The sequence below is a fragment of the Clarias gariepinus genome, chromosome 3, assembly GCF_024256425.1.
Source record: "Clarias gariepinus isolate MV-2021 ecotype Netherlands chromosome 3, CGAR_prim_01v2, whole genome shotgun sequence".
NCBI classification, from domain to species: Eukaryota; Metazoa; Chordata; class Actinopteri; order Siluriformes; family Clariidae; genus Clarias; species Clarias gariepinus.
Window position 1 is genome coordinate 47,292,692 of NC_071102.1, and position 11,151 is coordinate 47,303,842.

General features: G+C 41.8%; 1 protein-coding gene across 1 annotated transcript in view; it reads left to right on the forward strand.

Annotated features, from left to right (window-relative positions):
• The window catches only part of LOC128519299 (amine sulfotransferase-like), a 29,642-nt gene extending 18,753 nt beyond the window's left edge, over positions 1 to 10,889 (forward strand). Inside the window, exons 5-6 of the mRNA XM_053492982.1 lie at positions 10,142 to 10,322; positions 10,579 to 10,889. Of these exons, the coding sequence (XP_053348957.1) occupies positions 10,142 to 10,322; positions 10,579 to 10,706 (309 nt within the window). The 3' untranslated portion in view covers positions 10,707 to 10,889. The remainder of the gene's footprint in view (positions 1 to 10,141; positions 10,323 to 10,578) is intronic.
• The last annotated feature ends 262 nt before the right edge of the window (positions 10,890 to 11,151 follow it).

An 11,151-nucleotide genomic window follows, 5' to 3' on the forward strand; every position in this document is an offset into this window, starting at 1 on the left:
ACACTTGATCATTTGCGTCTGTGCTATTTTGTGCTTAATATTTTTTTTTTTTCTTAGTTAAAAAAATACTTGGGTTTTAAGAACTTCATTAAAAGACAAACTTGGGAGGAGTGAAATGTGAGAAAGGTAAGGTAAGAAATCTCAATGGAGAATGTACTTACTTCCCCCACTACTGACTGTTAGATGGTGCTAAGATGGGTTCTTTCATCCTGCCGGCACGCAAATGGGTGTTAAAGCCGGCTCAGGCAAACCTGACAAATGCAGGAGCACACACACACACACACAGACCTGTGGCAATTTAACCGTTAGTGCGTCAAAGTTGTCTTGTAAATAGCTGAATAAATCTATGAACACAGCTGGTTAAAAGAAATACCAAAGACATGATCTATTTTGTCTACAAGTGAACTACATCATTATGGTAATAATTTACACCATGATAACTATAGTGCAGAAGGATGTGAAGAGGATTGTCTCTACTACATTAAGACTTTGAGATGTCCACAGTACATTCTAACCATAGACATTGTTTATTTTGCTGGACATTACAAAACAGCCATGTCCAATAAAACAGTGCATCTTTAATAAGTCATTTTGGTTTCGAGTCAGAAATAAAATTACCAAAAGACTGAGAAGCCCTGTAAACTTGACCCTGAACAGCCATTGGCTGACTTCAACAATAATTATCGATTGTTTTTATACTTATGCTTTTTTGTATATATTTTTAAAAGTTTAAATGAACGTTTTAGAGTAAATAATCATCTGTTTGGAGCGTTGGCTGATTTTGTGATCAAGACCCTTGGATTACATTGAAATAATTTTTATTAGTAGCAGTAGACCAGGCTTTAGTAACCTTGGACAAATCACAATATAAGCCCTCTCTCACGCACATGCTCTCTCTCTCTCTTGCACACACACACATACAGTACACGCACACAAATAGCACATAAAAATCACTTAAAACCAAATGAAACTAGGGCAAAAAATATAAGCAGTGAAATATACTGTAGTATCCTGTAGGTGATTCCTGTCCTGCGATAACAGGCGCCAACCCTCTGAAACTCCTTAGTTCTTTTAGTATTGTTTTCAAGTGTATTGATTCCAGCCTTTCATTTGAAGCACATGTAGATAATATTACCAGGATAGCATTCTTTCACCTCAGAAATATTGCCAGAATAAGAAATTTATTGTCGCTAAACGACGCTGAAAAACTAGTTCATGCTTTTATCACCTCTAGGTTGGACTATTGTAATGCCTTACTGTCTGGTTGTTCAGCTAGATGCATAAATAAGCTTCAGCTAGTCCAATATGCAGCAGCGAGAGTCCTCACCAGAACCAGAAGATATGAGCACATCACCCCTATCTTATCTTCACTCCATTGGCTCCCTGTGAAATTTCGCATTGATTTTAAAATACTACTCTTGACATATAAAGCATTAAATGGTCTCGCGCCGCAGTACCTGAGCGAACTGCTAGTGTCTTACGATCCGCCACGCCTACTTCGATCAAAGGATGCAGGCTGCTTGTCAGTACCGCGTATTATGAAAAATACAGCTGGGGGCAGAGCTTTTTCTTACAAAGCCCCAAAGTTATGGAATAGTCTTCCAAATAGTGTTCGGGACTCAGACACAGTCTCAGTGTTTAAGTCCAGGCTAAAAACCTATTTATTTAGCCGAGCATTTTTATAAATAGATTTGCCATAGGTAAAGGAGCAGATCTGGGGGACTCATGGACGTAGAGTATTATGGTAAACTGGTATGTTTGGATGCTGTCTTCCTCACTCTCATTGATCACTCAGGTTTGCTGACGGTGAGGTGATTGTTTGCTTTACATGTCAGGAAGCCCTCATGTTTGTGTTTCCTTCTGGCTCCTCCCTTTTAGTTATGCTGTCATAGTTAGTCCTGCCGGAGTCTCTGCTTGCACGCTACAGTTAATATACATTCACATTATACATTGTGTGACTGTGACCATACCTAACTGCCATCTCTCCTCTTCTTCTCTTTCCCCCCCTCTTTCTTTTTCCTCTCTCCTCCTGTCCCCCCCTTTCACTCTTTCTCTCTCTCTCTGTCGAGCTACACATGTCGTTCCTGAGCTGCCAGTGATCCAGACTCCCTCTGCCCTCCGGACCTGTCTGACCCATCCTGGTGCCCCGCTTCTGGCTGAAGATCTCGTCACATGGATGCCCCGTGTGTCTCTCTGGGATGCGTCTGGTGTCTGGGAATGATTCTCTCTACCTAGAAAATGGTTCTGGCCTTGACTGGTGTTGGCAACTGTTTCTCTGGGGACTTGACAGTTCGATAGTTCATGACTGGAACTTCTTACAAGTCTACCTGGGTCTTCAATAACTACCTGGACTCCATATTAACATCAATTAACATCAGCTATTATAGCTGAACTGCCTCCCACCCTACACACTGTATAAATGCAGATCATTTACTGCTTTTTGTTTCACCCAAATGAGGATGGGTTCCCTGTTGAGTCTGGTTCCTCTCAAGGTTTCTTCCTCTTACCATCTCAGGGAGTTTTTCCTTGCCACTGTCGCCCTCGGCTTGCTCACCAGGGACAAACTGACCATTTTGATTCATACAAATTCACATTTCATACAAACCTAAATAATTCTTTTGACTATGTAAAGCTGCTTTGCGGCAATGAAAATTGCTAAAAGCGCTATACAAATAAAATTGAATTGAATTGAATTGAATTGAAGTGTAAGTGGTTATGGGGATTTAATCTGTCTCTGCTGCCGCATCTATTCACAGTTGTGATAAGTGATTGATGTCCCATCAGATCTTTGATGGGAAAACGTTATGCTGGTTATATGACTAAAGAAATACCGATCTGTATGGGCAGATATTTGTTCCAGCGTAAAAATTCTAATAAGGAATACAGACTCCTTCCTGGCACCCTCATGAGGCCGTGGTTCAATTTCCGCCACCACTGGTGTTTCGGGGAGCAGCAGTCTCCAGCGAAATGTTAGGTGTTTGGTTCCTTCCTGCCAGGTACCCCTTCCCTCGCCCAGGGGGAACTTACTGCCAGGTATGTCTCTTTAGGTACAAAGAACTGTAGAGATTACAGACTTTGCTGGAAAAAGGTGCAATAGAACATGTTCCCCTGCCAAACAGAGAATCAGGTTATTACTGTCAATATTTCTTGGTTTCCAGCAATAGAACATGTTCCCCTGCCAAACAGAGAATCAGGTTATTACTGTCAATATTTCTTGGTTTCCAAGAGAGACCAGCGGGGGGTTGCGTCTAATTATACATCTTTGTGGGCTAAATATTAAAATGTCAACAGCCAAAATAATTGTTTCTCAAATCCAACCAGAGGATTGGTTTGTGACAATCGACCTGAAGGACGCATATTTTCATATAGAAATATTGCCACAACACAGGAAGTTCCTGAGGTTCGCTTTTTGGAGAGGTCATCTTGTCGCATGGCACATCAATTGCCTCGAAACCATGACTCTATTTTTGGCCCTGAAATACTCCCCCCAGCAGCTGAGAGGCTACCATGTCCTAGTGGGGGTGGACAACACTACGGTAGTCTCGTAAATAATCGCCTGGGCAGACTGTGCTCATGCCACTGGGAAAAGCTAGAGCACCAGATTCTGCTTTGGGGCACAGGTCAAGTTCCTGCCCCTTAGGATGATTTACATTCCAGGGCATATAAATATGGGAGCAGACTTGCTGTCCAGACAAGCTGTAACACACAGGGTTTGGAAACCCCACCTGGAAGTAGTCAGTCTTCCAGCTCCTGTGGGTCTGAATGCGATGGCCCATACGTGGCCCAGACTGCATCTTATGCATTTTCTACCGTAGCTCAGCTCTCGGGAGTCCTGGCAAAGGTCCTTTAACAAGGCTTGCACCTCGTATTGATAGCACCCCGTTGCCCAACCAGTGTGTGGTGTTTAGATCTAATATCTCTCCTGTGAGGAGGTAGCTTCTGTCTCAGGCGCAGGGGATAACATTTCATCCCCAGCCCGAGGTTTCCATCTTCACGTCTGGTCCCTGAAGGGGTCCAGTGAAGAGAGGCTGGTCTTCCAGCCAGTGTAATTGTAAACTATACTTTCTAGGACTCCCTCCACTAGAAGAACGTATGCCCTCAAATGGAGTGTATTAAAAATGAATGCATAATAAAAGATGTAGACCCAGTCCACTGCCAAATTGTTTCAGTGCTGGAGTCTTTACAAGAAAAATTTACCTCTGGCTTATGCCCAAGTATTCTTAGAATGTACGTAGCTGCTATTTTGGCTTGTCATGTCCTGACTGATGGGGTTTCTGTGGAAAGCACTCTTTAGTTGCCCGCTTATTCGTGGAACTAAATGGTTGAGGCCACCCACTAGAGCGACAGTCCCTTCTTGAGATCTAGCTATTATGCCAGAAGGGTTGGTTGACACCCCTTTTAAACCACTAGAGTCAGCACCTGTCAGGCTTCTGACCCTTAAGATGTTTTTTCTTATGGCCTTATTCTCTGAAGGAAATTGGAGATTTGCAGGCTTTGTCAGCCATCTTGCTTAGACTTTGCCCCTGGGCTGGTCAAAGCTATTTTGCATCCTCACCCCAACCATCTTCCGAAGGTTTCATTCTCGACTATGCACCCAGTTGTTTAATAAAAAAAACTATTTACAAAACAGATTTAAATCACTCAATACACAATCCATGATGCTTTTTAATTAATCAATTAATTAATTACAGTGGGAGCCACGTCAACCAGCCGTCTGGAGGATGACAGGTCGATAAAAGGACCAGGACAGGACCATGCACGATCTGTGCACGGAATTGACGATCCGTGCACAGTTAACGATGCCCCACCCCAAAAACGCCGCCATGCGCTTTCTAAAAAGATGGTTGCAATGCTGTATAATCCTGCCAGATGGAGCATTGACTGCTTCAGTTAACTGCAGTGTTCAGGAAGCCCTATACCGTATCTTTAATATACAAGCAGTTCTTGTACTGTCAACATAGTTTCATAAATAGATGTTGTGTTAAAAAAAAAAAAAACGATTAATAAAACAGATGATGATTATGCTATTTATTATTAAATAATGAATTAATAAAACTAGTTAGTGAAATACTTTTTAAGACATTCTTAATGATCCACGGTAACATCTGAAATTTATCTATACCGATCATCGTAGGTACGGAATACAAGTGCGGGCTACAGTATGTACAGTATTTTACATTACAGTTGTAGCACTGCCACATAAGGGGCAATTTTATTTAAATGTAAATAAGTCGGGGTAAAGTAAAGGAAGCTGCAACATTTAATAATTATGTCCCGAATGGGTATCTTGTGCCTATGTATTATGTGTGTTGGTTCCCCCCCAACTCTCGCGAGACTTCATAGCCGGTTGGCACGGGAAGATGGCGACGCTCGTGGTCACACGACCCGGAGATAAAAGCCGGCTCGGCAAAGCTCTCGAGGAGGGAGTTAGGAGTTACAGCGCGCTGTTTGCATATTGGGATTATTGGAGGGTGTAAAGAGACGAATGGAGACTGTTTCTTGCGGGATTTTCGTCACATCCGGAAATTCACAGACTGGACTGCTTCGTTACGGTTCTCACCCTCAACTCTTTTAGTGTAACATTGGTTAAGTATAGTTTCATCTGAGCTTTACATATTGGTGGCCCGCTCGTACGGGGGTCTTTTGTTTGTGTGTTACGGGTGTTTTAAAGCTAATGAGCAAGATGAATGTTAATGCTAGTTTTGTAAATATGCTGACTCCGGCAAGTTAGGATATGTACAGGCTAATAAGGATGCTGTAGATTTTTTAGTAGGCCCTTCTATTCCATCTTTAAGTTTATTTTACATTTCTAACAAATCGACTGGGGATGATTGTGGAGATTGTGTGACTGATATGGCTGTGGTGCAAACTTTGCGGGAGGATGTGAAAAGCTGTAAAGTGGATTGATTGGCTCTTTCTAAGACCATTAACACAGTAGAGATTGCTTTTAAAGAATCACCTAACAGTTACATCAACAGGAAAATAAGTTTTCGGCAGTCTGTGGACGCTAGCTTAGCAGGTTTGGAGAACTATGTTCAGGACACTCTAAAAAAGCTGGAGAGAGCAGTCGTTGACTGTTTTCTGCGGAGAGACGCGATGTGGGAAAAACAGCTGAAAAAGCTACGTCTCACTGGCTGTCTGACTCTGCGCCGACCAACGGCCTGCTCCCCTACACCATCAACCCCTGCTGCACAGCTTACGCCTAGCCACGGCACACCAGAAAAAGGTACCTCTCCCTGGAAGCCAGGTCACCTTTGAGTGGCCCCCTGCAGCAGCAGCTCATCCATCCACGCTGCCTTCATCATTAGAGCTGACGGCTACGTCCTCCTGTCCTCCTCAACCACCCATCCGCGGGGAGTTTCCACATTTAGGAGGCTCCATAAAAACTGCGGACAATGCAAAGGAAGAGCGGAGGGACGGCATGCTTAACCACAAGAACCCCAGGGTGGCTGACTGTGTCAGACCCACAGGAAGCACAGAGGAGCAGAAGGTGAAAGAGGGATCAAACATGGAAAGGGGCGGCTTAGCAGACAAGGGTGACGGCCGAAGCTTAAGGCTCCGCACAGCAAGGAGGAGGTGAAGAAAGACAGTGAACGATCTTCGACCTCACTCCAAGCTGGAATTTTGGGCGAGAAGCCCATTTCAGCAGCGTATCATCTCTCCTATATGCTGCCTCCAAAGCCGGTTCCTCCACTACTTCACGAGTTTTCCTCTGACCTGCCCTGTGACCTGGGGAAAATAGCAAGAGCCCAGCAGGATGACAGCCGAATAGCTCAATGGGCTGCGGGAGAGTACCCTGGGACAACACCAAGCCAGAAGAGCTCCTTTGTACAACACAGGGGGCGCTATATAGAAAAGCAACGGTGAAGCAAGGGGAAAAGCTCCAAGTGGTGATCCTGCAAGCACTGACCCAGCAAGTTCTACACCATTATCATCAACATTCATCGGACGGACACAGGGGGAGACTAAAAACCCTCTTGCGGCTGCTAGAAGACTTCTGGTGGCCCTCCGTGCGAAAGGATGTGTGGCAATTCATCAAGACCTGTAACCTCTGCCAGAGATCCAACAACGGTCAAATGAGGACCACTGGTCACCGGGGTCCCGTTATGCCCGTAGCTCCGCCCATCCAGCAACCCTGGGGACCACATTAGCGGAGCTATCGTGGCTCGGGCTACTCCTGGAACCACTGGCAAGACGCATTGACTGTCCACCCATCCCTGACCAAGCAGCAACTATTTCCTGTTAAGACCCACGAGATTTAGCGGAGGAAGACACATAACAACAAAGACGTCAGCAAGCCAAAAATGCCAGCTCCAGCATTTCCCGGTGGTACAAAGCGCTGGTACTATTGGGCTAACGGGGTTTGGCCAAATGACGCACCCGCTCTCCTCTACACATCAAAATTTCTCGGCTAAGCTAGCCTGCTGGACTGCTTCGTTACGGTTCTCACCCGGTCTTATACGGGTTTACGGTCTTGTGTGTATCATTCTTGCTCACTGGTTTTATAAGCACTCAGGCACGAAGATAAAGAGCTCTCTTTTAGTGTAACATCGGTTAAGTATAGTTTTATCTGAGCATTATACAGTGTATTTTATCTATTTCCGTTTAATACACTGGTAGATAATATTTTGCTGCAAAGTAAAATGTAACTTCTGCTTCAGTTTGTTTTCGTTATATTTTTTAGTTTTTCGCTGATGTTTTTTTCGCAAAAATTGGCATAACAAATCGATTAATGGTGCATAATATCTGGAACAAATATCTGTCCAGGGATCAGTATTTCTTTACTCATTTAAGCAGCATAACGTTTCCCCATCAAAGATCTGATGGGGCATTAATCACTTATCACTTTTTCACTTAACTGTGAATAGATGCGGCAGCAGAGACAGATTAAATCCCCATAAACATTCACACTTGAAAACAATACTAACAAAACTAAACATTTCTAGAGGATTAGCGCCTGGTATCACAGGACAGGATTCACCTACAGTTTACTACTGTATTTTTCACTGCTTATATATTTTTGCCATAGTTTCATCTGGTTTCACACGATTTCATGTGTTATTTGTGTGTGTGTGTGTGTGTGTGTGTGTGTGTGTGTGTGTGTGCGTGCATGTGTGAGAGAAAGGGGACGCATGCGTGAGAGAGGGTTTATATTGTGGTTTGTCCATGATTAAAACCTGGCTTACTACTAATAGTAAAAAATATTTTAATGTAACTCATCTCAATCACGAAATCAGCCAACGCTGTAAACAGATGACACAACAAATCATATACTCTGAAACATTCATTTGAACATAAAAAAATATATACAAAAACATAAATATAAAAACAATCGACTATTATTGGTAATAATAATAAATAGTACTGTACACTGTTGCTATGTTTGTAGGGCACTTGGTTATACAGAGTACTTTAATGTATAAAACACGTACTTTCTGATTTGTTTAATTTTAAATATAGCTTATTATCTTATACAGCAAAATAAACAATGTTATTATTGTGTTAATTATTAATGTAATGATGTCATTTAATTAAAGACAAAAACAGACCCTGCGCTTGTGTTTAGGACTGATGCTGAACAGCTGTGTTCATAGGTTTAATCAGCGATTTACAAGACAACAGTTAAAGCATTTGTGAATGGAGAGGTGTGTCTGTGTGTGCTCCTGCATTTCTCTGTTGGCTTTAACACAAACACATTTGCGCAGACAGGTTTAAAGTAAACTGGTAAAACAGTAATTTGTATAAAACAGGTGAATACATGTTGTATTTGGCTTAAAGGTCAGTAAAATACCCGGATAGCACCAGCTGCTTATCAGTCTCTATCTGGTTCTTTTATATTAAAATATCCATTTTAAAAACTATTAAAGATGGAACAGTTTAAGTCTTTGTTTCCCCCAAAGTATCAGACGTTTTGCAATTCTATGTTCAGAATATACAGTAGACCTGACCAAACATCATTCTAAACTTGTTGCACTGTGACGTCATCCCTCCTACAGCTCCCTCAACAGCTTGTGTAGGCTCCTTCAGTATCTCCAAAGGCCAACCGTCACCCGTCTGACCCCCCAATGCGCTTTTCATACAAATAAGTTAAGCGATATAACACTCGTATATGAGCATTAGTTCATCTCTGAAGCCAAACTATAACTTATCGAGTACTGAAGAGTAACACTCTTCATCGGGTACCGCAACTTTTGTAATAGGGACATTAGTAGTATTTTTGATGTTTTCGGAATATTTTTAAAGAAAAGAGAAGTGACATTGCGAGTTTGTGACACTGACAGTAAGCTGTATTGTTAACTCCAGACTTGGTTAACAGACCATTAAGTTATCTAAAGTTACATTAGACCGCCGCTTGTGCTACCAGTGATTTTCAAAACGGCCAATAAAAACTAAACTGGGAAATAAACTGTAAACTACTTCAAACAAATTTTATAAAATAAAACACCACTTACCGCAAATAGTCCATTAAAACGCCATTTTCATCTCTGTAGTGCAGTTTGATAGCGTCAGTTCGGCAGGGGTGGGTTGTTAAAATCATGTGATTGCAACTCAGCGCAGCTAAGTTGCTGGCTTGTGTTAACGTGTTCTTGAGAACAAAGCGCCATCTAGTGGTGGCACCAGGTAAATTAATAAATAGTGCTTGAATGGGTGTGTTTACTGTGAAATCTTGACATGCCTTTCTGGCAGGAGAGGGAGGGGGGATCACACGCCATTCGCACGCCATTCACATGGCGGCAGCTATTTGCTCTGTAGCAAACTAAACAGAATTGATAACAGAACAGCAAACAAAAACTAATTCTAACAAGCACTGCATGTAGTCAAGTTAATTAAATTAACATGGTTCACATGAATGTCATTAATACAAAATAGCTGGGGTGCAGTGTAGGCTGGAAAATGTAGTCTTAAGGTGAAAGTCAACATAAAAGTCTCACAAAACACAGGTCAAAAACACAAAAACCTGGGAAAATTGCAGGAGTGTTATTACACACGACTGATGGTCAAAACCTTTTTTTCACAACAGCACCCCCCCTCCCTCACCCTGCAGCCATGTGTTTTCTTTATGCTCTGACTGGACTCTAACTCACATGTAGGTTTTGGACAATGCCTCTATGAATGTAAACATGTGCTTGTGGTGTTTCAGGACCTAAGAGGGGCCGTGTTAAAAATTTGTGAGTTTTTGGAGAAGAATGTGTCAGATGATGTCATTGACAGCGTAGTGGAGAAAACAAGCTTCACCAACATGAAGAAAGACCCAAAAGCCAACTACACATTTTTACCTGATGATATTGCAGATTCTGGGAAAGGTGCTTTCCTCCGCAAAGGTATGAAGAAGTAAGCAAGGGCCCATCTGAGATTTACTTTTTTAAAATCAAAACATTACGTGTCTTGTTTGATTGGTCCCTTTTTTACTTTATGTAGCTCCTGCTTTCTCTCTGCAGTGTGTTATGTATAATCTGCAGGACTGAGCTGTGATTTTATGTTTTTAAACACACTTCTGTCCTAAACTTGCATTGCTTCAAAAAAAATGTTCTATTGATTATTGTTTGTAACTTGTAATTTGCATGTGTGTGTGTGCAGGTACAGTGGGAGACTGGAAGAACTCTCTGACGGTGGCACAGAATGAATACTTTAACCGTGTTTATCAGGAACGAATGAAAGACCTGTCGCTGGACTTTGTGTGGGACCTTACTGACCTACATGATTAACACACTCTGATTCTGATTAATGCTGTTATTGCTACTGCAGAAAAACTTTATACACTTTATTTACCATACTTGTTTGATGTATATGGGCAATGTATATTGCAAAGTATACATAATTTGTGTATCTAAAATAAATAGCTTAAAATCTCATAATATTGTTGTGTACAATCTTTTTAAATGGTGATATTAAAATTACATTTTAATGTATAATGATGAACACATGCTTATAAACAAACACAAACCAAAGAAATTATGAAGTTTAGAAAGTTTTATTTTTATTGTAAACCTAATAATGATAATGGATATGAATTCAATAAAATGCTGGATCACTGCTACACAGTTGTTTAAGATCTCTTTGTACTACAGGCAGGTTTGGGACACTATGATTACAGCATAAGAGGATCATCTTAATTTAACCTACATGCAGAGACTTATGTCTGCTGAGCCA